Source organism: Coturnix japonica, chromosome 22, assembly GCF_054131305.1.
Source record: "Coturnix japonica strain WE chromosome 22, WE-NBRP24, whole genome shotgun sequence".
Lineage (NCBI taxonomy): Eukaryota > Metazoa > Chordata > Aves > Galliformes > Phasianidae > Coturnix > Coturnix japonica.
The window spans coordinates 4,999,876-5,027,845 of record NC_140684.1 but is presented as its reverse complement, the minus strand read 5'-3'; the positions used below and the strand labels follow the sequence as shown (position 1 = coordinate 5,027,845).

Below are 27,970 nucleotides of genomic sequence, written 5' to 3'. Positions count from 1 at the left end.
AACCTTTATGGTGTTTCTTTAAGTAAGTGAGACAGCTGGTAGCTGATGTGAAACTCTATAAAGTGATCTGCACAGCCATGATCACAGAATCACAGAATTATTAAGATTGGAAAAGACCTAGAAGATCATCTAGTCCAACCATTACCAATACTTCCCAGCTAAATCATATTCATCAACATGCCTGCAGCCATGATGCAGCCAATTGCAAAATCCTCATGGCTTGTAAGAAATCTGAGTGGAACAGGTCTGGGAACATAAGGCTGAGTGGGTTAATGATTAAAACTGTAAGGAAATGTTTGCACAGATGTGACTTTGTGTAGTTCTGCTTCTTATTTCCTGGCTCTTTAGTCTGCCCTTGAAGTAGTTCTGTTCAGGCTCACAACACCCATGTGCAGCACATGATGTTTTTACCTGTTTTCAGGAAGACCAGCTAGGAATAATCTGTCCACACGTCTTCTAAATCTGACAATGACATGGAAAAGGCCACACTATCAACTTAATGTCCTCATAACGGAGGGAGAAGCTGTTAACACATTTCAGGTAAGATGAAGTGTAATTCATGGGCATGTGAATTGTTAGAGCTCTCATAATCTTCTATACTTTTTCATAGTCAGATCTGATACAAGGCTCTGACTCTTGCTGTAGCTTGTCCCTGGTTTTCTTTTTGGCTAACTGCCATGACATTGTAAATAGACCACACTGATAGGTCCTGTGTGCTGCTAAGCCGCGCAGATCTGGGTACTTTCAGATATAGCTGCTTTCTAAGTTCAAAGTACAGCTTGCTGCTGAACTAATTTTCCCTTCTTTGCAAAGGAATTTAATTGCTCTTCTACTGTGGTTTTTAGGAGAGTTAAAGCAAGAGTCCTTAAATGCACCTTCACCCAGATTTAATCTAACTTTGCCTATTTTCACATGCAGTACTCCAGCCTCAGAGTGGCTGCAATTAAACAGTTTCTCGTAGTTAGCGTGGAGAACAAAGCCGGTGTTCTTCCAGGGAAGATTAAATGCCATTATTCAGTTCTTGAGTGGTTAGACCAGCAGCTAGGAGACCATCAAAGCAACTGACTCCAGACTGCAGCATATTAGCTTAGGCAGTCATTTGACAAGGCGTGAACAGCTTTGCCCAGCGCAGGGTATGGAATATATCATCACTGGTTTGGAATATATCATCATCAGTTTGTGTCAGGCAGAGCTGGATGTGTGCTTGGCTCATCCAACCAAAGCTCTCCTAATGCCAAATGGAACTGGTGTAGACATGGACCTTTTCCCTGTGCTGTACTGTGGAAGCTGATTCATTACCAGAAACAGCTCAGTGTTCCTGGTGTTTCACACCAAAGGGCTGGCCTTGATGTGGTGTAAAGATAAAACCCAGCAGTCCTGTTCTTTAAAGAGATCTGCTTGAGCAGGAGAAGTTCACCTACACTTTGTAGATGCATTTTAGAGTCTTTTTTTTTTCTGTTTCCAATGCCTGTTCTAAATCTGAACATCCTGAAGGTATTTTATGTTTTCATTTCCTTTTCCCTCAAACATGACTCTTTCTTCCCCTTTTTACAGTGGAGAAATGTTTTTGTTTTTCTGGCCTGCATTATTCCCTTGAACTCCCATTTATTAATCAAGTGAAGGAAAGGAGAGTTCAAAGTTTGTATTTTAGGCTTGCAAAGACACGCAAGTTTTTAAGTGCACCATTTATGCTGGTAATGGAAAGACTCCGTAGGGAGAGCAGAAGAACTTATGGTTCCTTTTCTGGCATGTCCCAAAACAGAAGTGTGCAGCAACCATTGCTTAACAGCTTAAAACCAGCAAAGCTGGAAAACACTGTTCCCTGTAGTTGGCAGAGCAAGAAGTCACATCAGTGCTGTTTCTGTGAAACACAGGCATGTTGTATCCTCACAGTCCCTAAGGGGACACATTCATCAGAAAACATGCAGACAGGGAAAGATCTAAACACACCCACCATGTTTTCACTGACATTATTGCTATGAAAGTAGAGGATTTGCTTAACCCATCTCTACTTTTTCATAGTAATAGCAGAAATATTTGCTTTCTGGAGCACTTGGTATGATTGTTTACTCATTTTTGCTTTGTGCTCTCTGAATAGTTCCATAATATATCATAAACTAAGCACGACATAAAGGGATGTCATTTACAACCCAAATGTGTGCACATAACCATTTTCTTTTGAATACAGCATGTAAACTGCAGAGTGCTGTGATCATTTTAGATATTCTGCTGCTACCATTAAGTCATCCGTGAGCGACTCAGCTTTAGTAATAATTTAGTATATAATTATTGCGTGTGTGTATGTGTGTGTCATCCCACTTTGGCAGCTGTGAAGTAAAGAGTTTGTTGTCTAGCAAGTTTCTCTCTGCTTCCTAATTTCAGATGTAAGAAATCCTGTAAGGCTTCAGTGCTCCAGTGCTGCACTTACGTGTGCTTTCCAACAGCCGAGGAAACCCAATGACTGAAGAGGGGGTTTTGTGCACTTTGAGAATCGTTTTAACCCTGAATCTGGTTTTACTCATTTGGAAGATTCCTTTTATTGGATGTTGTCGAAACATCAGCGGGCCCCAAATCTGAGCTTCAATTGTACAATTTGGAGGCGCCTCCTCTACGCTGCCATGCAGGTTTTGTAAACAGGGTAAGTTCTCTGAGGGTTCTGTGGGTGTTCGGAGTAGATGGGATGCTTTTCCAGAGAATGAAATCTGCTAAGCTATCCTCACTAAGCCCGGCTTCCAACCAGAGAATGCTGTTGTGGTTGTTGCTTTTTTCTAACTTATTAATCTGTTTTTCTCCCAAGGTGTGCCGCACTGACTCAAAGGCATTCAGATATTAAGATGCAGCTTATTTCATTTCTATTTCTCTGCTTGATGCACTGTGACACTTTCTGTGCTGAGGGCATCCTAAATATACCGGCATAAAGGCTGAAGTTAAAAATGATGTGTTTACCTTCTACTGAGAGATTCGCTCACTGTAGTAACTGTCAAAGGCAGAATAGCTGGCGTGGTAGAATAGTCTTTATTTCAACTCTCTATGATGTCCTCTTTTTATCCAATTTGGAGATAAGCAGGAAAATAATTTTGAAGCATTTTCCTCACAGAAAAACATTGCTTTTCACTGAGACTTCTAATATTTCAGTTAAGAAAAACTCCTGTGGTAAAATAATATATTCTCCCCAAGAAGAAAATGACATTTTCGTAGTGCCTGATGTCTACCGCAGCCCCTCAAAAGACTGAAAATCTTACAGGAAGGTTAAATTCTTTCACTGAGGTGTGACTTTCTGCTGATTGGATGTATGTACCATAAATAATGCACAAAAATAAAATGGAAGTTTTATCATCTTTCCTCTGGGGGAGAGGACTGTTTTATGGGTTAGTAAGGATCAGCTGTGAATGAAACATCTCTTGGTGGTCACTGCCTCTCCTCTGCCCCTGAGGGAGAAGACCTTTGTCCCACGATAGTACAAATAATTGTTTATGGTGTCATTGAGCTGGTGAGGTATAAAAATGTATGATTTTTCTCAGATAAGTGGAAGGTGAGTCTGATATTGTAAAGTCCTATTCAGCATTACAGACAAATGCATTTCTCTTTTTCTCCCTGCCACAATGGAGGTGAGATACTACATCTATAGAGTCCTCAAAATCTCCTCCAAAGCAGTTCTTAATGCTGTAAATCAACACAGTATTTTTGTCTCACTGCCCACTTCAAATAAAGCACCTCTCTGATGGCGTGTAAGTAACAATTAAATAGATAATGAGACTCAAAAATAGTTACAACTAAAGATGACACTCTGTATCAGGTTCCATAGACTGTAATAATTATGATTTGACATTCTCCAGACTGTTCCAATATTTTTCTCTATATGTCATAGATTACATGAAATGATGATGAAAGCGGTTAGTCATTAAAATAACAAGACAGAGGGAGGAAGGAGCTGATAAGCCTAAAAAAACTCAATTTATTTTCATGACATTTGTATGAATGTACCCAAATAAGAACTGAGTTCAGTAAGTGCTATTGTCAAAAGCCTGGGCTTAATTTTCATCTGGGCTTGCAATTAATAGTGATTAAAAATGAGGAGCAGACACTACATCAGCACTGCAGAAAGGTACTTTTACTGTTACACCTGCAGTTATTTACTTGTGCGGACTCTGATATCTCATCTGAAATAGTCTCCATCAGGTCTTCAATGTGGCTTTGGAAGTAGTATATAAAATGACAAGAATATACAGAAATGAACCATTCCTCTTTTTCCTCTTCAAACTCTTCCCTTAAATCACTGGTGGTTCAGTAGTCTTCCGTCACAGACTGAGAGATCAGTGTTATCTTTGATTACTTTCACCTCTCTTAAATGATGTTTCCTGCTCTCAAGACAGTGCTAAAATGTCTGCAATGACAATTGCCTGCAGGTGGGGCTTCTGACATACTGCCCTCATGGATGTCCCATGCAGAAATGTGGATCAGCTCTAGCAATGCTCACCATTACAAGCTCTTCCCTGTGTTCATTGCTTTACAGATTTTAACTTTAGCTTTTGCTTTTTCCAGCTCTGTGACCGCTCTCTGACCCCTCCAACTTTCACACATGTACCAAGTGTGTTTTTCTCAAATCAACAACTCCTTTTGCTGACACATTTTTTGACCTACTGGTCTGTTTCCAATGATTCTCTTCCTCTAAAATCACTTATTTTGTAAAGCTGTTTGAAGCCCATCTCCATTTCATTCTAAACCCATTGTGTGTGATTTATGCCAAGTATCACGTTGCCCAGCACATTCAAGTTAAGGCTGTGATGTGCCTGTCCCCTTTTTCATCTGTGTTGTCAGGTCTTTTCAGACATGCTTCACAATCTGCCTTCTATATGTCGAGACAGGAGTAGAAAATCTGTATGTAATTTTGTCACATTAAGAGAAGTGGATGTAGGAGGGGGAAAAATCATCGTACATGGTGTTCAGATCTGTTTGGTTTGTCCTTAGCTTTGGAGAGCACTTCTGCAGTCTGCTTGGGAATGGATCCATGACCTTGTAAAACTTACCGTTCCTGCATTCAGTTAACTTTACGGGATCCTAAATCCACCTTCCTGCTTTCACGTTATTGTTGGTGATTTAAAATCATGCCCGTGAGTGTTCTGTTGAGAAATAGGAAGATGATGATTATTATTACTTACAGAAGTGGTGTTGTGAGTGTTCTTAGGCAGAGAACGTTCATCTGCATCTTTTTGTGCCGCATGGTGTTGGTGGTTCCCATTCAGCAGAGCCACAACTTATTCTTTTTTTTTTTTTCCCCTAAAACATTGAGAAATGTCACCAGCACACAAAGGTCCTCGATGTCACCCCGTGGTCATTTGTTTAGCTGAGATCAGGCTGGACACTGTTCCCAGATACTGTCCTTGTGACTGATGAACTCACTTCAGTTTAACTTAGGCACATACTTATGATTACTGTTCTCCTGGATTTATAGTATCACTCTTAATGGCCCTTTTCTTAGAATGTAATTTAAACAGTCTTGTCTATAACCCTCTGGCCTTGACACATGAAATGACACGTGTGTGTGCCTAATAACTGAAAAATGAAGAACTTTGATAAGAAGATCAAGAGTTTTGTGCTTACTTGTAAAGAGATTGTAAATGGGTAATTTGTTCCCTATACTTTCTTGAAGTGTTGAGTAACCGTGATTCTACTTACTGCAGAACCATGATTAAAGATAACAAAGAAGCTGTTCCACTAATGGGCAAGAAAACAAATCCACCTGGTGCACCTCCTTCAAACCAGCAAGAGAAGAAACCAGCTGAGAGCACTCCCACCAAGAAAAGGTAGGACTCTAACTCAGTGTAAAACGTTGTATCTCCCTTTTAATCTCTCTCAGTAGATATTTGGAATGCAATATCCCCAATATCTTTATTCATGCTGTATGTATGAATGAGATAGACCAGACAAAAGAAGATGTTTTCAAAAAATGGAGGGCTTATGCTGTTTGTAAGTGGAAGAATATTCTCTTTAGGTAGACATATGTGTTCATCCTAATAACGCTCTATCTTAGAGACATTGGATGTAAGCACTGGTCTGTTAAAGTTTTCTGCCTATCAACTGGACTGTCTGCATCCATTCTACATACCTTTGTGAGCTTACAAGAATTAGGTCTAATGATGATCAGCATTTCAGCAGGAGAAGGTAAAATGGGCTTTTAAAATGGATGACATGGCGGGGCACACCAGGTTTTGTAGCAAAGATGTATGGCCTGGAAAAAAGGAACATTGCAAACAGCAGCACAAGGAAATACAGCAGTTTATGGGGGGGCAGAGGTGGAATTAAAGAATGAGAGCCATTAGGGCAGGAGGTTTGGGATATCCTTATTACAAACAGAAACCTACGTTCGTTCAATTTTTCATGATTCTGATTAATGAGATTTCTTACCTATTTTATTTTATTAAATAAAATATTCCCTTTCATTCATATTTTATGCTAAGGACTTAATGCAGTGATTGAAAGTTTTAATTCAATGTGAATACTGTAATAAAAGCAGTAATTCATCCCTGGTTCTGTGTTATTGAAATCACTTAAGTTACTACAGACTGAGGATGAATTTCATTCATAAACTTTTCACTCTGGCTAATTATTAGCTATTATAGCAACCCATGAAGGTCCAGGCAATTGTGGCTGTTCTAACATTTATAATTTCTTAATAATCAGAGGAATCACTTTCTCTATAGAAATGCTGTTGGAAGTTATTTGAGACCCGCTGCCTGGTTGGCCCAATTTCTCCTTCCAGTGCTATATTCAAAAAGAGAAACTCTTTGTTTGAATCATTTCACTTTGCTTGTCGAAGGGGTCGGTGGGGTGTCTGAAGAGCTCATAATGCAGCTGGTACGGCAAAAAGGGGCGATTCCATGGAAGATTTTATAGTTAAAACAAATACTGGCAAATACTGCACTTAATTACTTAATCTCCTAACTCCCATTCTGCTTTGTGGTATCAGTAACAGTAACCCTGGGGGTTTGCCATCTCTCAACCAAGAGCTCAGGGTGTGGCCAACAACATTCCTGTAATAGAAGGAACGAAGATCACATGAATTTTAATGCAGTGGTTTAACGTGTTCTATTAATTACATGTTTCTAAGCTGCTGTACTTCTGTGGGTTCAGAACTTTTCCTTCTGGCGTATGGTGCCACTGCGCATCCAGTGCAGCTCCATGGGTAGCATTTCTCACTTTGACAAGTATTGTCAGTATATACTTGATGAAAATACATTTACTTCCCGTTCCTGAAGCCCCTGGTGTCTGAGTGTACCAACAATATGTGTACAGGAAAACCAAGAGACAGGATGGGAGGAGCACTGCCAGCATTGTCAGAACCTGATAATGTCTGTGGGCAGAGCTCCTGACAGTGTGCACCACGGCCACGTAAGCACTTGGGTATTTTTTGGTAATTGTCCACTTGCTTTGCTTGGTGGATCTTGCTTTTTATTCTCCCTGTGGTATCCCCAGATAATCCACATGTTGGCATAGGGTGGGTATGTTGGTTTCCAAAACAGGCACCACTTCATAGCTGCTGTACAACTACTGCATGCCAAAATCTTCCTTGTGAACACAGTGCTGGGAGAGATACCAACCTGCGGCACAGCGCTCCTGGTGTGAGCAGCTGAGACAGCCCAGCTGAGCCTGAAGAGCAGCACTTCTGGCTTTCTGGAAATGCACTGTAGCCTCCAACAGCTTTTACCTGTTGGGGCAGATCCTGCACATTATAGTCAGGGAATGCAGAAAGCAGCATGAATCCTGGGCATTTTTACTCTATAGTCTTTCTGCCAAGCTGAGATCCCATTGAAGCAACAGTGATTTACAGCAGCTGTGAGTGTGGCAGAAATGATGGCAGTGGTCCTCCTTCTGTCCAGACTTTTCCTGTACTATGAGGAGCACCCCATGTGTAGGTAATTGCAGGGATGCTCTGCTGACACATCTTAGATGTTAAAAGGTCGTGGAGTTTGAACAGCTATACAGAGTGAAATTAACACTTGGATTGCTGTCTGTCACTGCTGATGGGTTTGAAATGATCTACTGTGATGGCTACTGGCTGGAGAAAGAGGGACTAAAGGTAGCAGATGAAGAAGCATAAACGTACATGCGTGAGTGTTTATGCGTCTGTGTCTGGTATTGCATTCAGCTGTGGGCACAGAAGTGAGGCTCCTTCTGGGCTGCTGGTGTCAATGTTCAGTCATGTCAGGATCTGATGTTGTGCCCTCTAAAAATATCTCGGGATCTTTTGCCCATCTGCCAACATGGAAGTGTTCAACTGAGGGCAGAGGCTGGGATCCTTCCAGGGAAAAGCAGCCAGCATTCTGTTAGACAGGTGCGATGGCAGAAAATATGGTCAGTGTTGTTCCAGGTACTTACTTGTTCCAGGTATAGAATTCTGCACTTTATGGTTGAATTTGATCTTTTTACTAATAACTTCTCAATGCAATGTGTCCGACAGTTCACATTTTTTTCTGGAGATCGAAGGTTTTGAAAGCAATGCGACTCCAAATAATACATCTCCCCCTGTGTTTTCCAAACCAATGGATTCAAATATTCGTCCATGGTAAGTTATCGATGCATGTACAACAGTCATTCTGCGGGTATATCTATTTCATTCTCAGCAGCTGCTCCTTCTCCCTCCTTAGAGCTGAAATTTCACATGGTTTTATGTAGATTTTGGTCACTTCAAGGACAGAGATTTGTTGTTGTTGTAGTTCAGTTGTTGCTGGGTTATTTATCTGTATATACTTCTATCATTGACACTGAATAAATCAGGCCTCAAATACGAATACATTTAAAATCAATGCTAACTTTTCTTTCCTAAGCATCTGTTATTTGTGATAGATGGGGACAAACTCCACGCACCCAATTTTCCGATGCAAAAACAGCAGTTGAATTTAGCAGGCCGTGTTCCCAGCTCTGTGTGCTGCCATCCTCACTCTGCTGTTCATTAACAACAGAACAACATGTAGATGTTGAGTCTGAGATATTTAAGGCAGTTATTTATGCTGAATGAGTAGAGAAAAATGATGAGTAGAATGCACCAGATATTTAAAAATGAAATGGTTCTGAATGCCAGAATTATGAATTAGGGAAACGTGAATCAAATGGAGAGTAAGCTCAGAATAATCAATTGTTTCTGTGTTTGAGAGGTGACTGCTCAGCTTCCTGCAATTGTTGATGGTTTTATTGTTGTATCAGAGGAAACGTACCCAAATTTTTCCTTCTCATTCAGGAACAAACCTGCATGAGCCGCACATGCACTTTGTCACTGGATTTTCTGCAGAGAAGTGATGGTCTGAATAAGAATGGACCCTGAGCTTCCAGCTTTGTTTCAAATAAATATCTGCAGAGCAATGTTGAATCCTTGCATTCTGTCCATACATCCATCTTGCCAATAACTCAGAGTCCAGGCTCCCTAATTTATTGACCTGTGAGAGTTCATCAAATCCAAACCCCATAGAAAACAAAAATACAAGTGAGAAAAACGACCGTCGGTCAATTCTGCTGTGAGATCTGTACTTGGGAATGTCTAGAAATGCCATACAGAAATTCCATAATACCAATGCCACTGAAATCCTTTAAATTTATTACCTAAATATGCAGATAGGGCCCAGGCTTTAGTTTCTTTTAGCTGAAATCTCCATTTCAATCAGCTGCAGAATGTTCTTGAGTTGCCTGCAGTGCATCGTGTAGTAAACCTTTCAATGACATTCATTGTGTGCAACCCGTGCAGGATTACTGCTTTAACTCCTGCTTTGTGGTAGGGGACAAATTAAGTCTGTGAGGAAGATGGTGCGTTTCAAGGTGCAACACCGAAGATGTTGCACAAAAGGTGTTAAACACTGAAGAAAAAGATCCTGCAGCTTCAAGATTTCAAATGAAGTAATGCAGAGTAAACACAAACAGGACTTTGTAAATGTAATAAGATTCTTTGTGTCTCTTCCTATTTGCCACTCCTTTAAAACAGTCAGTCCTGGCACTGACTGGTTCTTAGTGCAGTTTGCCACGATGTCTTCCAGGACCTTCCTGTCTGAGCAGTGATGCTTTTCTTATTCCTACAGTGCATCTGCAAATGGGGAAGACATGGATTCCCCACAGTCTCTTCAGGACGACGTGACTGAATACAGCCCTAACGCAGACAGTTGTTGGTGAGTGGAGATGGGGAGTATTTCTTAGTGCCTTTTCTACAGCTGAAATCTACAGTAGTGTAGATGTTACCAATTGTGCTTTCTTTTTTTTTCTTTCCAGAAATGAGGTATAAATGCTTTTCTGGATCTTCAGTAATTAAACTTTGAAATAAGCAGCTGTAACCTTTGCTTTTTCAATAACATTTTCTCAGCAAATAAGCAATGTACAGAAACATATTGAGAGATCCATACCGGGACACCCATGTGGAAATGGGGCAAGTCAGTGTAGTCTGGTGCATGTTATTGTGTTTCCTTTTCCTCGAATGCAGAAAATAAAGAAAAGCGACTCAGCAATTTCATTATTGTTTTTGATCATTCAGTGCTAACACGGCACAAGGACCTGATCAGACGAGAGCCCGGAAGAAGCTGAAAAAATACATATTTCGGGCAGTTTCTGAGGGGAATATTGAAGAATTGCAAAGTCTGCTCGCAGAGCTGAAGGACAGATCAAATGTTTGTACAAGCATGACTGTGCCAGGTGAGCTGTGGAGTTATCTGATGGAAGACTCTTCTTCTGGCATTGCATGTGTGTTCTGCCAGGAGATACCTCAGTGCAGCCGTGACTGGTGTGTGAATCTGAAGTCGTTTGTTTGCAGTCAAATGGATGTCGTTTCTTATTTCTAAATGAAAGTGTATTCAATCAGCTGCTTCCTTGCTACCTCTGAAGCAGCACTGGGGGGTATTTGTCTCTTATTTATGTTACCCTGTGCGCTGTATTCCCACAGCCATACCTGAGCTGGCTTCTGCAGCATGAGACTCAAAGCTGATGTGTCTGTTTATTCTGCAGTCAGTCTGGTTGTGGTACAGCCACAGTTTGTGAGGTGTGTAGCATGGCAGAGCAGGCAGGGAAGAAAAGAGAGTTTGGATCTGTCTGGAGTTACGGTGCTGGTGGAATAGCTGGAAAAGAAAGCAAACACACTGGCTGTCTAACTAAGCACCACCACAGCTCTGTACCATCTCACAAAGTACACATAGCTCAAACACAGAGTGAACAGGTAACTGCTTACCAAGTAATTTCTGTTGGTATGTATCCCTCAGGTTCTTCTCCAAATAAAGATTCAAACTATTTTCCATCCATTTAATAAATAACGATGGATGCCGTGATCTAATCCCAACATTTACTCTTACAGATTATCTAATGAAAAAATTCACAGCTTCAGATACTGGGAAAACTTGTCTGATGAAAGCTCTGCTGAACATAAACAACAACACAAACGAGGTAGTGAATATGCTACTATCCTTTGCAGAAGAAAATGGTATTTTGGAGAGGTTTATCAATGCAGCATACACGGAAGAGGCATATAGAGGTACTGCTGTCTGAGACCATTTTCAGGCATGTGACTGAATATGCCATCAGTAACGGTAACATCAAATAATTAATGCTAAATACCTGTGTCTGCTGTTTCAGGTCAGACAGCTCTGAATATTGCCATTGAAAGAAGACAATTTGAAATCACTCAGACCCTCATAGAAAAAGGAGCTGATGTCAATGCTCACGCCCAGGGTATTTTCTTTAACCCCAAACATAAACATGAAGGCTTTTATTTTGGTAAGTAGAAATGGGATTTCTGCAGCAGTTAGGAAGGAATACCCAGAAAAGTAAGACAGCATAGAAAGCAAGCAAGTGTGGATCATTGCTGTCACTGAACCTCGATTAAGGAACTTATGGCACAGTGCCTCTTGCAAAGAGATTTGCTTGAGTCCAATGTATTATTAACACTTGGATGTACTGGTAAAACGGCTGTTGAATGCTGAATGGCAAATTGTTTTAAAGGTTTTTCTAAACCAAGAGCTAAACCAAAAATAACCTATAGTGATACATGCTTTTAAATATGAAGATATTTAATACTGTCATTCCTATAATAATAGTTTGATTGCTTGTAGTAAAACATGAGTACATTTCATATTATAATTCTATAGGTGAAACTGCCCTGGCTTTAGCTGCGTGTACCAATCAACCAGATATAATCGAGCTGTTAATGGACAACACCAGGACCAACATTGCTTCTCAGGATTCCAGAGGAAACAACATCCTACACGCATTAGTTACTGTTGCAGAGGACTTTAAAACTCAGAATGACTTTGTAATCAGGATGTACGATATGATCTTGTTGAAAAGTAAAGACAGAAATTTGGAAAAAGTGAAGAATAAGGAGGGTTTAACACCGCTACAATTAGCTGCAAAAACTGGGAAGTTGGAGGTGGGTGTTATTTCAATGGTATCTTTAAGTGTCAGGAAAGCATCCAGACTGACCATGTACACAGATGTCAGTGCTCTGTAATGCAGTTTTCCATGCTTGCTGTACTGTATACAAGTATTAGACCAGTTTTCCACTGAGCTAATTGGGTTCAAAACAAAAGCAGTGTTGCTTCTACCCTCCAAGGTTTTCCTCTAAGAATGCCCCTCTGTAGAAAATATACACATGATATTAAAGGCAGCCTTCAAATCCTTTCTGTTGTACAGAAACTCAGAATACTAAATATTAATGTTAAACGATGAATTAATGAACGATGAATTCATATTAAATTAATATTAAATGAATGAATATTAAGTACTAATTAAATATTAAATATTACTCTTAGACAATACAAAATCCTCAGATCATTTTAGAAGACTTTCCAGGGCTGCTCTGTTACGCTGCTGTCGCATTTGTCTATCATAGATCATCTGTGTGTATGTGGTAATGAGCTGACAATGCGATCATTTAGAGAGTAATTCATTAAGTTATAAATGTGAACACCTGGAAAATTGTGCTTTAGAGAAAAAAATCTCTTTGAAAGAAAATCCCGAGACATTAAGAAAACTGTATTTATTCATTAGAAGTTTGTGATCTCCAACAGCATTTATTTAATGTTTCAGGTTCTGAAATACATCCTCAGCAGAGAGATAAGAGAGAAACCCAACAGAAGCCTGTCAAGAAAATTCACAGACTGGGCTTATGGTCCTGTCCAATCTTCTCTTTATGATCTGACAGAACTGGATACCACTGCAGACAATTCAGTACTGGAAATCATTGTCTACAACACGAATATCGGTGTACGCTGCCTATTAATAACACACACACGTTATCTCGGTTTTCTTACAGGTGGAAAGTTCCAATCTAAAGAGGCTTTTTTCTTTCTACAGAATCGCCATGAAATGCTGACACTGGAGCCCCTGAATTCACTCCTGCGAATGAAATGGAAGAAATTTGCACGGCACATGCTGTTTATGTCATGTTGCTTTTATTTCCTGTACAACGTAACACTGACGTTAGTTTCCTACCACAGACCTAATGAAAATGAAGTGAGTACAGTAACTTCACACATTTTACTGCTTTAAGATGCAATAGTAACTTCTGGTTTGTTTTTAAAATGCTGGTCAATACAAAAAACAATAAGAAAGTGCCCCAAAATGTATCAGAATATCAGACTGTAGTGAGAGCAGGCTCTCCCACATCAGGTTTTCTTATCTAGAAGGAACCGTAGGAGAAGTTACCTGTGAAAGTAACCTGAAAGCTGCATAATACAAAGACAGATGGTTAAATTGATTACCCAGAGAGCTACGCACATGAGGCTCCCACTTACTTTGCCTTTTACCCTTCAGATATGGAACTCAGTCCTTCATGTTGGCCTTGTCTTGCAGGCTCCTCCTTACCCTTTAGCACTGACTCGTGGTGTGGGATGGCTGCAGTTATCAGGACAGGTGATGGTTATGATAGGAGCGATATTTTTAGCCATCAAAGAGGTGAGCCTTTGAAATAACAAATACGTGACAAAATAGGTAAAGAACTTCTGTAGGTGGATGATGTTGGCCGTGTGTTTGCAGTATCGATATCGTTTGTCTGACATCTGAAAGTCTGTGGTGCAGTGCATCGCTCATTCTGAATGATCCTGAGTACTGGTTTGGTATAACTGTGTTCTCTGTAGAACAAATAGGACTTTTTCTTTTGAACTCTCAAGGCAAAATGATTTTACATTTATATAACACTAAAGTTGACAAATGACCAAGTTTAAGGACAGTGTAGATTTAGAGCCTTTAATAGAATAACATGGGTGTAATATTTAAGAAATTAGAAGTTGTTAAATTATGCCAAAGATGACAAATTGAGTCTCTCAGGTTACAGCCCTATTTTTAATTCTGGAAGCTATCGACTTATCAAAAGAGAGATTTCTATAGATTAACTTCATATTCATGATTCTGAAGGACTGATTTTGACCCCTGCTTTCTCTTATTTCCATTCCTGTGTTCCTTCTTTACCTCGTGATGTAGAGTGTTGCCATCTTTCTGCTCAGGCCCTCAGACCTGCAGTCAATTCTTTCTGATGCGTGGTTCCACTTTGCATTGTAAGTCTGTCATGCATATATTTTATATGGTATATATCATACGTATCTAATCCATGGTTACAGAGAATCATTCCTTGAGCAGATGCACAATTTGCTTTAGATTATCAGTTTGCTGAGAGATGGATGTAATCTTCCATGCAGCTTTTCCTGAGCGCGTGCTCATGCTGTCACTGCTCAGTAGTAACACTGGGGATTGATGTGTACAGGCTGCTTTCCACAAAGTGCAGCACTGTCTTATTTCCTTCACATGCTGCATCTCTTCATGCTGAATACAGACAAATACGTTTAAGAAAACTGATTAATAAACTGAATTTAGTTTTCAACTCCTGGAAGAAAACACAGCGTAAAGCTGGTTCAGCTGGCTAGTGGCAGAATCCCATCAGCTGGTCTCCAGAAAGCAGTCTTTAACTTATTTACTTTATTGTTAAATTATTTTGGTTACATTCATAAGGGAGAATGGGAAGCGATATGAAAGTAGAGTTGGAGCTTAAGAAGCAGTTGTTGTTGTATTTCTTCATTACGCTGTTGGTTTTGTGTTAGCAGTTTCCCTTTTACATACGTGTGTTTTTTCTTAACAGTTTCATACAAGCCATGCTTGTGATCTTCTCTGTCTTTCTGTACTTGCTTTCCTACAAAGAACACCTCGTGTGTCTTGTTTTGGCAATGGCCCTGGGATGGGCTAATATGCTCTATTTCACCAGAGGTTTCCAGTCCATGGGAATTTACAGTGTTATGATTCAAAAGGCAAGTATGTTATTTGTTATTTATTATCGGTGCTTGCTTAGCTGTACACTCCTAATGAAGCTCGTGTAACAATTCAGGGGTATCATTCATATTGAATTTTCTGATGTTTTTTATTCTGCTGAAATATATAAAATTTACCATATGACTTCAATAGCAGAAAGTAGCTTATATCTTAAAGGCGAAGATTGTATCAAATATATGAGTAGTTTGTGGGGTTTTTTCTGCTTAGAGACTTCTATTTAATTGCATCACATTCCATAACACCTGTTGTGCAGTTACTGTCTCTTGGAGGCACACAACTCACCAGGCTCTCATTCACAACAATAGGCAGAAACCTCCTGCCTCAGTTTGCTCTGGGTTTCCCAGGGAGGCAGCGATCACTGCCTAACGAGAGTGATCTGATGCTGCAGTGTGCATCACGCCCCCACAGGATACATAAGCATAAAGGTAGCTCTCAATTTTAATTCCTGATAAATGTTCCATTTAACTTTTAGGTCATCCTGAACGATGTGATAAAATTTTTAGTTGTCTATATCGTGTTTTTGCTGGGATTTGGTGTAGGTAAATATCACTGGAGAAAAGCACTGATGCTCTGTGTGAGTAAACATTTTGGCATCTTTGACTAAGAACCCTGTTATCGCGATGGGAGCTTTCTTCTGGAAATAAAAAGCCCTGTTTAGAGCTTTAAACTGCCTAGAGACTATCTGAACAGATAAGTAATTTGGCTCTTGCTCAATTGCTTGCAGTTTCATTTGGACGTGGGCTCTTTCTGCTTCCTTTTGGTTCCCTCTCATCTGGCTGCTGCTGTGGACGTTGCTGGGTAGCTGTAGCTCTTTATTATGTAGCTCATCTTGAATTCTTTAGGTTAGAATGCATTGTATACACAAAGCATTATCGTGATGAAAATTGTCTCATGCTTTTTTCTCAGCTCTTGCTGCATTGATTGAAACTTGCCAAAATGGTGGTGAATGCCATTCCAACAGCAGTCTGGGACCTGTTCTGATGGATCTTTTTAAGCTCACCTTAGGTCTGGGTGATCTGGAGATCCAGCAAAATTCCAAGTATCCTGTGCTATTTCTTCTGCTCCTTATAACGTATGTTGTGTTGACTTTTGTTCTTCTCTTGAACATGCTGATTGCATTAATGGGAGAAACGGTGGAAGATATTTCTAAAGAGAGTGAGCACATCTGGAAACTCCAGGTTTGTTTGTGGTTAGCTTGTTTAATGGAGTGCAGGAGCATTGGTCAGGTCTAAGCTGTAGCTTTGGTCACTTATCACACTGATAGAAGGGGATGGGTGTTATCTGTGAGAATCTCTGTTTGCGTGTGTGTACAAATAATGAACATCTGTAGGTTCAGTGTAAGAGTATCCTAATAACTTCACAATGACCAGCTATCCTAGAGCCAAGCTTATGTCTCAGATTTTCACCCTCATGTAGGGACACTACAGACCTTTGTGACTTTAATTCCCTTGGATGTTTCACCACAAAGGTGTGTTTCATAGTCTGACCAGGAAGCCTGCAATGCTATTTCCTTCTGTTGCTGTCTCTGCTGATCACTGGTGGTGATCTGGTCTGTGCTGGTGGATGAAGGATGTGACGTAAATGCTGAGTATGGTTAACCACGTTTCCGTTCCTGTTCGTTGTTAATAGAGAGCCAGAACCATTTTGGAATTTGAAAAGTTCTTACCAAAATCCTTGAGGAAAAAATTCCAACTGGGAGAGCGGTGCAAAGTGGCTGAAAACGACACACGGGTTTGCTTGAGGTAACGTTTGAATGCTGTGCTATCAGTGCTGTCCTATGTGCCTCCTCAGGGTTATTCCTCCCCAAAAGAAGCTTTAAAATACTTTGTCTATTTTGGCCAATTATTTTCTGCTTTGAGCAGAATAGAGAAAAGACACAGGATTCTTATGTTGATAGTTTTTAATAAGAAAATGGGTTTTGAACCTCAGAGATGATTTTAGTATACAAGCTCTGCCTGCAGGAGACGGCATTTTTCTCATAATCCCCTGCAAGTGGTAGCTTAAAAGAAATTCTATTTAGAATTGCCGGCTAATTAACATGGTTATCACATTGAAGATAATGTTATTGTGCTGTTTAATGAAAAATGCTCTTCTATCTAATGTGAGTTTCAAGACTGTACTCATAATGTGTGAAACTGCAGAACAATCTGAGTACCATTCCCATCTGCACGCGGTACCTAACACTGCAAGGCACTCATTGCAGTGTGTTTCTGTACTGGTAGGGCAGGTGCTGATGGCGAACGATGGCCGTCACAAGGAGTGAGGAAATAAAAGGGGGAGTGCAGCTTTGTAGCAGGGTAATAACGTATACTAATGACTCAATTTATATACACCGTAAACAGGATTAATGAAGTGAGATGGACTGAGTGGAAAACACATGTTTCGTTTATTAATGAAGATCCAGGGCCAACAGGTACTGCTGAACTTCACACCGCCGCATTTGTGAAATCCCTGTTCCTTAGAATTCCTTTGGTGTCGTTTTTGACCTGTAAGAATGTCAGTGTACCTAACTAGATATACAGCTGCTCTGCTTACTGCTAGGGGAACTCACGGCCAGCATGGGGGGGTGTTAAAACATTTGAAAAGGGTAGTGTGCTGTGTTTCAGCCCTAGACCATTCCCGGTGTCTGGGATATGCACTGGATGACAAACTGCTCCTCGGGAGTGGTAGCAGGAAATTCAAGACAGCGTCTGCTGAGGGTGCTGGAAGAGGTGTCAGATGTCCTGGCAGCAGCGTCAGGGTTTGCAACAGGGGCATGTGAGGACCTGAGATGTGTTTGCAGTTTGCTCTTCAGTCAGTTAGCACTTACACTGCGGAGCAGAATGAAGAGAGGCGGAAAGAAAACGTTCAATATAAGATATGGTAGCAAACTGACAACTTGCTGTTTAAATACATGTGTGTTTTTTAACATAAATTAGGTGTGCAGAAGCTTGATCTTGCATATACAGTTTCTACCATATCCTGTTATGTTTACAATGCATTTTCTTGCAGATCCAAGCAAAGTTCAAGATAATTCAAGAACTAATAGCAAAAACACCTTGAATACGTTTGAAGAAATGGATGATTTGCCTGAAACTTCTCTTTAGTTGTTCTGTATTTGATATGTAGATGTTTGTAAAGTTAAAAGCGCCAGCGGCTGATGTTGGAAGGTTCTTTGTTATTTTGGACAGCTGTAAGCAGCTGGAGCACGAACGGACAGGGATGAGGTCTGGGGACTTGAACCCATTGAATCAGGGCAGCTGAGCTACAGCAAAATGGACTATTGCTCTGGTTCAGATCTAAGCCTGAAAGCTGCTGCTGTCCCAGCTCATGTGCCTACTGAAACTTGGCTCTAGACTGCTCCGAGATGGGTCAGATGGGAGATATCTCTTCCTTTTGTGGGAAATTAAGATCTTTGGGATCCTGATCTGCTGTCTGTTGGTGTGGAATCTTTAACTCCTGGGAAATATTTTGTATTCTGAGAAAAGAAAGGCATTTCAATAGGTCTGCTGAATGAAGTCTGTTGTTTTGAAACAGCATTTGCAACTTTTCGTTTTGCTGGTCAGTGTTACCGGGGGTTTATCCTGCAAGCTGGAGAAAAGCCTCTGTGCCAAGCGGCCTCTCCAGGTCTTCTTTCCTTGTGATCAGTGCGTGGTGCCTGCAGTGTCACATGCGCTGCACTGCTATTTGTTCATTATTTGTACAAAGCCTTCCCATGAAATAACGGGGCAGAGACAGAATTCATGATGGAGAACATTTCAGAGGCGCTTCTGAAGTCAGTGGTTTTGTTTTTCCAGTTGCTGCCTGGCTTCCCCACACTTGTGCATCTTGTTGTGCACAAACTGCTGCGTTAGAAGATTTCAGGTGTAATTAATTTCTACATTCAGCTACTTCAGGAAAATTAGCAATCAGCATTTCTCCCCCCAGAGACAAAAGGAGTTCAGTACAGTGCAATGGTGGAGTTCTTATTGTGGTTATTTTTTTTATCCAGAGGACAGTAATGCATTTCTGTAGCACTCCTTATTTCATTACTTGGGACGGTCCACTATTTTAAGTTATTTTTTGTTGTTGTTTTCTTTTTTATTTGTGTATGTATAAAAAAGATTTGCTCTGTGAACCTTCAGATTTCAATTAATGCAATGCATGTCTTCCTTGTCCTGGGTTTTCTTCATATGCATGTTCCTTTGGTGCCTGTTTTAAAGATGCCATGTAGGAAACGCTCAGGTAAATTCTGTTCTGTGTTTGAATGATAATATGAACTGCATTGAATTCCTACAGCTAAGCCTGAAGTGCGCAAACTGACCCCAAAGACTTTCTTAACACAGAAGAGAGCGTGAGCGAGCTCTGCAGAGGAAGGATGAGTGCAAAGCAGTTTGCAGGGATGTGAACACGGTTCTCTCTACCAGCTCATCTCCTATAGATGCCCTGTCCTTGTTAGCTACCGTGCACGGCCCAGACGGACGGGATCAAACTGAAATCTTCAGTGACTGTCTTACAGTGCAGAGGAATTATAGTGGAAGGACGTTCATGAGTCTCAGTAGTTTGACCTTCTCAGTAGGATATGTGAGTATGAGAAGAAAAATTCCTTTCTTCCCGGAATCTTTCATCTCTGCTGGTTAATTTTGCATTGAAGCTGCCAACAAAGAACATTGCCATAGGACAACACGGTTCTGTTTGGACTCTTTCCAGTGCCAGTTTCTGTACAAAAAAATACCTCATTGCATATACTCAGGAGCCAGGAAGAAAGCCGATCTGCTCTGTGGTCCATATTGCTACGGACAGACTTGTCACTGAAAACGGGTTCAGCTGTCCCTGTACTGTACTGAGGTCACTCTGTAGGCACAGCCATAAACAGAGAAGGCACAAAAAATGTAAGGAATGTTCCGTAGCCGCGTTCAGGTACAAAGCTGTGTGCTAAAACTGAGGGAGGAGGCAGGGGTTATTCGATCTCAAAGTCATTCAGTGAGAAAATACCCTGCTTTCTGGCCACTGAGTCCTGCCAGAACACGCATCCAAGCATCTCTCATCTCAAGGCTTTTTTCAAGAACACTGTAATGACTGCAGCAGGTCAATCTGTAATTTTTATTCAATATTTATCTGAGTATAAAGAAATAAAACGTGTAATTCGATAAACATCTCTTTCTGTCCTGTATTTTTACTGTATTGCCATAGAGTTCCACAAAGTGAGCTAAAGAGATTTTGGCTTAGTACTCTTCAAGGTGTGTATTTTTGGGGGTTGTGTGGACAATGAACCTTTCAGTGCTGAATTTATTCATTGGATATGCACTTCTTTTTTCCCCAGAATACAGCTTCGGGATCTTTCAGACTGCTGGAAACTTCTGAAATTCAGCCCCTTTTGTCTTTAAATGATAAATTGGGATCGGTTTAATTGATCTTGTAATAATTCAATTTACACAGAATTTATTTTAGTGTATTTCTTTGTTGGAAATCACGCTCTTAGATATTCTTCTTCAGTACAAAACCAAAACAAACCCTAAGGCCTCAGCTTCTGTGCAGCAGGAAGTAATAACACACACACCTCTCAGTGTTTCTTTCCCTCTCACTTGTTTCCTTTGTCTCTCACTTCATGTGGCTCCGCTGAACAATTAATTTATGAATGGTTGATTGCTGGATGTTTTGGCTTAGCAAGTTAAAATGCTGTCATTTTTATGTTATTTAGCTGGGTGATAAAGTTTTACTTTCTATGTAATTCTGCATAGATGCTTTATTGCTACTCATTGGTGTATGTGTTATGTTGTTTAATCCTTTTATATAGCACAAACTATCAAACTTCATAAAAATAATGTTCTTGGTATCTATAGTGATCTTTACAAACAAGTGAATAGAAGCCATAATTAGCATTATCTTATTACAATATAGTGCATATTAGAAGTTCCAAAACATTAATTAAATTAAATTTTAAAATTAGATTCTGGGTTTATTTAGCCCGTGAATAACCACAGACTGATACTGGATTTCACAGAGAAGAAACCCACTTCTTGTATGGAAAATCTGCCATGAGCTTTTAGGAGGTGTTTGGAGCTACGACTGAGGATCTGATGTGTTCTGCAGTGAGTTCCATTTTAACTGTTTTTACAAAAGCTTGTTTCTTTTCATAATACGCAGCTTCATTAATAAATGTTGGATAGGCTGTACAGTCCCCTTTATAAGTAATTACTTCTCCATCAAGAGTCAAAAACAGAGGATCACCATTGTTCAGTGGCTGCCAATCTTGATCCTTAGATAAAGAAAATAAATAGAATATGTTTACTTTCATTTTTCCTTAAAAGCTTCCAGGTGTAGAAATTTAGAAATAATTTACGCTCAGTAATTGTATTTCCTGCAGTTTATGGCAAAAGCTTCTAAAATCATTCCTTGCAATTTTCATTACACAATTTCAGGTTTGGGGGGGAAGTGTGAAGGCCTCGAGTATTTGGTGAACCCATTAGCGATAGTCTCATTGTAAGTATTTACTGAATATTAGAATGTAGCAGAAGCAACACAGGAACACTTAAAAATGGTGTAAATAGAAGCTACTGTGGAATTTACCTGCAGGTTTGGGTGAATAATAGCAATAACTTCATCGTTTTTATTCCTGGGATAATCTACTTTCTCCATTATCTTATAAACCTCAATTGTACAGGGTGGAAATTCTTTTCCTAGAAAGAATAAATGCAATTGAATGTCAAAATGAGCAACTGCTTGTTAGAAAGCACAATGCATTCCTAACTCACTGCAGAATAGCTTAAATTATCAGGTTGTACACTGTTAACATTTACACACTGGTGCGTAGCTCATATATCATCAAAACGCGTAGATCCACATCTTTCTTTCCCTAGAATCCAAGCTGTAGAGAGATAATCTTGTCATATATTGCATTTTGTTGCATTCAAAACGCTGCCCACCCCCGCAGTGTTACCTGTTCAGCTGCAGAGAGCTGTAGTACAACCTGCTTTGGGAGAAAACACTCATGACATGATGCAGGGAGCTTGCTTTACTTACTCTACCTTCATTAAAAAGGTGAACAAAATCAAGGCCATGCTTGACAATCTTCCTCATTTTGTCCAAAATATCAGCTCTGACAACACCTTGTGGCTGAGGCCCCACCTCCACACCTGTTTACAGATGAGGGAGATTATTAAGTTAGCTGTAATATATCACCTTAGATCATACAAGAAAAATACATGTCTGGTTGTGTCTGAGTTTTAGACGTTAAGATGGATTTTAAACTACAGCTGTGTTATTTGGAAGGCAAATAGGAATGTAGCTCATGAGTAAGAATCAGTTCAAAGAACTATATAATCATTTCTGTGCGTGCTACCAGGATGTGGGAGAGTCCCTCTGCATGCTCTTTGCCCTTTTTCTCTTCCTTTCTTTCCATGATGTCTTTTACAGAACTCATAAAAACCAAATGTTGTTGTGCTTTTTTTTTTCCTCCCTGCCTGTGATTATGGTTTTGTTTCTATAAATGTAAACGTTGACAACTTCCATGTACCAAATCATTTTCTCCTTTGCTACATATTTTCTATTCCCCTTCCTGGCTTGCATCCAATGCTTTGTATGCAAATGACGGATCAGTGCTCTTTAGAAGAGAAAATCATAAACATGTGATTCCGTAAATGCACCGTCAAACAAACAGCAATTAGTGATCAGAGCACACTGCAAAATGGAACAAACTGATCTGGAAACAGGCATCATTTTAGATTATTTCCGATAGGTTAAAAACGGTGTCTATATTTCATATTTACCAACAGGATGTTTTGCTACAGATCGGGTTGTTGCATATTTCAAGTGAGGATGTTCAATCAGCAAAACAGGAACGGGCTCTGGAGCCAAAGCGTTCTGTGGAGATCGTTGTAAAATGTTTTTGTTATGCAAATGCTTTAAAATGTTGCGCCTTTATGATGCAGAAGTGATTTACACAATGTGTTCAATATGTTGCCTTTATTTCATGGTGCTCAAAGAAGTAGGACATCTTTAGAAAACACACAAAGCTCTGTTTGTTGGTCTCCCTTTCATTAACTCTTGCCAGGCATGGTCCAATGAACTTTGCTGTCTCCTCATATAAATGAACTCAGTTCAGTTCTTAAATTGCTAACAGGAAGAAAAACTAAAAACTACCCAGCGGTGCTGCAGAATTTATTATCTAAATACTTTAAGGCAGATTTCTATGCAGATTTATTTCTTGTTATGCTTAGATTATCTTGTGTGGACCAAGATTGGGAGCTAAGCCTTCTCTTCTTCAGCATTTTTTATTTTTTGACAAAGAATCCCATTGCAGATCTCCTCCCAATTACTCATTTCTGGGCCAACAGCGCTTCTGCAAACATCACTCTACCATTATTTATCAGGAACAGCAGAGCCAAACAGGTTTCAAACACACATCACTGTTCCTGTAGGTAGTGATGAAGGGAATGTTTGTCATTACTTAATTCCATCACTTTTTCCATGTCTTTATTTCATGAAATTAATGTCTAACTATTTAGCATGTGTGACCCAAATGTATCCACGTTCCTGACAGATCAGTGAGGAAGCAGATGAAGTTACATTTATTTTCATAGATGTTATTCTAAGCATTGCTCTCTGCCCATCAATCTTACTACAGTCATTTTAATACATGAATATTATGATGAGTTGAAAGCTGAATTACCTGATATTATAATCAAATTATTAATTACCTTTGATTTTAAAAAGCCATCAGTGATTATATATTTAAAACGGTTTTGCTGAATAAAAAATAGAACATTTGAAGAAATGACATAATATATAGTCATACGCTACAAACAGTAATCTGGTTTAATAGTTCATTAAAGGAGTTTTACCTTGATATAATGACACATTTGAATTGTAAAGTCATCCCTGGAGTTCTCAAGAATAAGGGTACCACCCATGTTAGCAGTGGTGTTGTGAAGGTCAAAAATAAGGTCATAGGCATCATCACTGCCTTTGGGACCAAATATATGGTTGATTTCCTGAGCCCTTCTCACTTCATATGGAATATCTTCCACCACTGTCTGTCTGTTAATATTAGTACAAAGAAATCAATCAACTCATTCCATGACTTTACATTCGACAAAATATCTCTATCCTTTTCTTTCACTTTATTTCCATAACTGCCCCATTACATTACCTGGCTTAAAACAGGTAATAACCTTAATAATCTTTGTGCTGGAACAAAGTAAATACGATTATGAGTGGAAAACAGTCTTGTTTTTATGTATCTTGTGCAGAAAGGCATTACATGTTATTTAATCTGATTTTTGCAATAGGGTTTGTACTTCTCTTATTTGTATTTAATTCTAGTACATACATCTCAACATTTCCCTCTATCAACAGCTTCAGCCACCTTCAGGCCTGAGTTCAGCTGCTGGTATGGGTATGCCCTATGGTATTCTGGTATGGGTTCATGCCCTTTTACCTTGGACCTCATTTACAAGCTCTTTCATAACCCTGCTTCTCATGCTCTGCTCAGATTTTCTTACAGTCTCTTGATTCTAAACCTCTTGGATCTCAAAGAAGATTTTCCACCTCAGGTGCCTTCATCCAAAGTTTTAATGCTTCCAGTCTCAGGTACCAGACTGGCACATAAGACATGGTCTTAGCCTAAGGAGTGGTCTGAGATCATCGGCTTCCTGTCTGTAGAGGGAACATGTAAGTAAGCAATGAAGGAATGGTCTTAACACTTCAGTGTTAAACAGTCTGACCATCTTCTATGTTAAATCCAATGACAAAATTGTTAGATGAAAAGCCAGGTGAGAAGGCATTCAGGGTAAGAGTAACCATGATTACAAAGTAAATGTGACACCTATTTCTCTCAGTAATATTCACTTTTACAATTAAGGCTGTTCTGATACTTAATTACCCTTTCAGCTTACAGCTCTACCAGTCATTGAAAAACGTTGTTTCATACAACAAAGTGCACCTCTGGCATTATGGATGTCTCAAAGCAGAGAAACATAATATCCCATTAAAACATGAACTCAATTACGACTGTACAGTAATTATAGATTACGTTTCTTCTAAAATAAGGAGACATTTCTGACATTTTGCCATAGAGCGCTTTAATTCTAGCTTATAATTTCAAGTTTTCATTTTTTATCCCATATGACTGTAATTAAATACACTTCCCACCTTGTATGTCACTTTTTCTGTACTGAAGTCTACATCTAAATTGCTTTGTGTCTTCGTATTTCATAACTGTATTCAGAAGAGCTCCAAGGCTGAATTGCACAAGAAGGCATGAGAAACAGTGACTTTGCAACTCAAAGCAGCAACTGAAGTTTACACAAGCACAGCTGTCCTCTCACACGGGTTTAAAATACTCTGTTCAGGGGTTATGTGTTGGTTTGAGGCTCATTCTACCAGTTAGCTTTAAAATGAAACAACACGCACAATTTGTTCTTTTTGGGTAAAAGGTCAGTAATTTCAGTTATGTGACTGCCTGGATAGCACAGAAGTGGAATGTTTTAATCTGGAAAGGAAGCTGCTTGCAATATTAAAATAAAGAAAATTAAAACAACAAAGTACAGCTATTCTTACCCAAGATTATCAGGGTCAAAAACACGGTTCAGATCACAGTCAATGTATCTAGTACACTTCTTCACAGCTCTTGGGTTGGTGAGAAATGGTTTCACTTCCATTCCTGCTCTTTGAATCTCAGCTCCATTCTCTTGCCAGTGCTTGACCAAAAATATCCCTGATAACTCATTGCCATGAGTTCCTCCAAAGATAGCAACCCTTCTTACAGGAGGTTTTGGAACAACAGAACAGGAAGTCATGCTTTTCAGCAGCTTTAAGGATTGCTGAAAGCAAAAGAAAACAATAGTGAAGTAAAGCTCGTGTCTCCGAAAAAGAAATAGATTTTTCTTTTAATGGGAAATTCTTTATGTCTGTTTAGGTCAGACGGGAATGGAAGGGAATTAACATTTCTCTAAGTTTCAGATTCCGGTTGCAAGGCGGGGCGTTGCTCGTCCCACTCTCCTCCCTCCCCAGGAGCCCTCCCTTCATTTCCCATATTTAGTAATCCTCCCACTCTGTTACTGTACTGCTACACAGTTCAAAAATTAACTTCTCTAGGCGATCTCTATTAGTATATGAGATATGGGTAAATACTGTGCCAAAGAAAGGGTGCAAAGCTTGCAAACTCGGTGTGACAGGTCAGTCCGTGTACGCTTTAAGTCACAAAATCATTACCGCACACATGAGCAGAATGATTTAAAGTGAGTAGAAGCAGTAAAATACGAATCACATCTTGGCTCTAGATCAACACGTAGTGCTGAGACATGGAGTGCTTTCATCTAAAGAAGCACAAACAGCTGAGTTCCTCAAAGCACGCCGTGGCTCGTATGATCTCTGTTTCAGACTATCAGAACAGTGCTTAGGAGGGACAACAGCTGAAATAAAAGCTGCATTTTACCTGGTATTCCTGGCTCTGGATGCGTCTTGGGATCTGCTAACACAGACCTCTATTGGAACAACTTAATGGTGACCCTTCTCAATTCTGCAGCCCCCTTGCAAATAAAGGGAAATTGAAGCAGGTCACAATGGGACAAAAGTGGTGTTCATCCCTGAAAGAAACCCAGCCAAGAAGTTGACTTCTGCCAGTTCAGAAAGCATTCCAGTGGGTTTTCTGGACAGAAACTCAAGCTAAACAACAGCCAGAACTTCCATCATGAGGGCTGATATGTTTAGATTCAAAACCAAACAATTTCACTGATATTAATGATAGAATTGTTCAAAATGGGCATCTAGCACACAAAATAAACATAAAAATGTACTCCTGTTGTACTTCAGGCTGTCAGCTATTCAGTCACAGTAAGTAATGTATTGAGCAAAGCAGCAGAGCCGTGTTGTACAGCACAGGACAGTCTGCACCGTCCTTTGACCTTGGACCTTAAGCAAAGGTGGGTGCCTCCATCAGGAGGAACAGCTCATGGTCCGAGTCATGCTCTGTTGAATTTAAACACCACAGCAGTTTGAAGAATAAACTGCAAAACTCAGCTACACAGTGCTGGGCTCATTGCTATCCTGCAGTGCCAGCGGGGATCGGTGACCATTCCTCACAGAAAGCTGAAGCAGAGCCAGCGCTGTGCACTTACCTCACTTAGCATGCACGGAGTTTGTCTCCTGAGCGCTCTGGTAGGGCAGACACGGTGCATTTCAAACACGAGGTTTGGAACCAAAGCTATGGAGGCTTCTTTTATACCCTTGGAGCAAAGTAACTTGCAGGCAGCGTTTAACTCCTGGGCTGCCAGCACATCACGGGGGGCACGATTCCCATTTTCCTATGCTTGGCCAGTGCTTAATTATACAGGAACATATTTGGTTTATTAAGAATTCAGCACTGATTTTGTGGAATTTGCAATGAGTGTTTTGACTTTATCACCGAGAAGAGGAAAATATAATGCTTATAAACAACATCACACAGCGCACAGTTCTTAACACTCCCCTCCTTTCTTCTGAGGTGACCTGGCCTAAAAGCTCCAAAAATAGAGATTTGGGAATTAATCTACCTACAAGCTACTATTCAACACAGAAGCCCACCAGACGCTGCCAAAGCGCCTCACGAAGCCCCACAGCCGCTCCTGCTCGCTCACTCCCTCTCGCGGCCAACGGCAGCTGCAGCTCATGGCGCCTCCCGCCCCTTCCCGCCCTTTTCTCCCCTCACACCTGAGGTGAGGGAGCGGCCGTTTGGGCCGTTATTTTTGGC

At 40.1% G+C, this 27,970-nt stretch overlaps 2 protein-coding genes across 13 annotated transcripts; one reads left to right on the top strand and one right to left on the bottom strand.

Moving 5' to 3' along the window:
* The first annotated feature begins 120 nt into the window (after window positions 1-120).
* Window positions 121-20,398, top strand: TRPV3 (transient receptor potential cation channel subfamily V member 3). Of its 8 annotated transcripts, none has more exons than XM_085522042.1 (19): window positions 121-540; window positions 2,383-2,638; window positions 5,682-5,804; window positions 8,459-8,563; window positions 10,065-10,151; window positions 10,511-10,668; window positions 11,321-11,497; window positions 11,599-11,739; window positions 12,111-12,391; window positions 13,051-13,227; window positions 13,318-13,476; window positions 13,816-13,917; window positions 14,443-14,516; window positions 15,095-15,260; window positions 15,755-15,821; window positions 16,189-16,460; window positions 16,912-17,024; window positions 17,625-17,695; window positions 19,540-20,398. In XM_085522042.1, exons 3-19 carry the CDS (start codon window positions 5,686-5,688, stop codon window positions 19,596-19,598), a joined length of 2,328 nt encoding a protein of 775 aa, XP_085378168.1. In that variant the 5' UTR covers window positions 121-540; window positions 2,383-2,638; window positions 5,682-5,685; the 3' UTR covers window positions 19,599-20,398. The 8 variants fall into 8 exon arrangements, 7 of the variants coding, with proteins under 7 accessions (XP_085378168.1, XP_032304323.2, XP_085378167.1 ...); XM_032448432.2 differs by having other exon boundaries at window positions 18,274-20,398; XR_014936467.1 differs by lacking the exon at window positions 19,540-20,398 and having other exon boundaries at window positions 16,189-16,354; window positions 17,625-17,758.
* On the bottom strand, window positions 17,955-27,561 carry ASPA (aspartoacylase). Of its 5 annotated transcripts, none has more exons than XM_015880401.3 (8): window positions 27,360-27,561; window positions 26,678-26,771; window positions 25,801-26,063; window positions 24,084-24,279; window positions 23,010-23,103; window positions 22,269-22,376; window positions 21,811-21,920; window positions 20,330-21,499 (listed from the first exon to the last, which is right to left on the bottom strand). In XM_015880401.3, the coding sequence occupies exons 3-8, from the start codon at window positions 26,037-26,039 to the stop codon at window positions 21,287-21,289; spliced, it is 960 nt and encodes a 319-aa protein (XP_015735887.1). In that variant the 5' UTR covers window positions 26,040-26,063; window positions 26,678-26,771; window positions 27,360-27,561; the 3' UTR covers window positions 20,330-21,286. The 5 variants fall into 5 exon arrangements, 4 of the variants coding, with proteins under 4 accessions (XP_085378219.1, XP_015735887.1, XP_032304336.1 ...); XM_032448445.2 differs by having other exon boundaries at window positions 26,678-26,761; window positions 27,360-27,375; XM_085522093.1 differs by lacking the exons at window positions 20,330-21,499; window positions 26,678-26,771 and adding an exon at window positions 17,955-18,092 and having other exon boundaries at window positions 27,360-27,514.
* Between the last annotated feature and the right edge of the window lie 409 nt (window positions 27,562-27,970).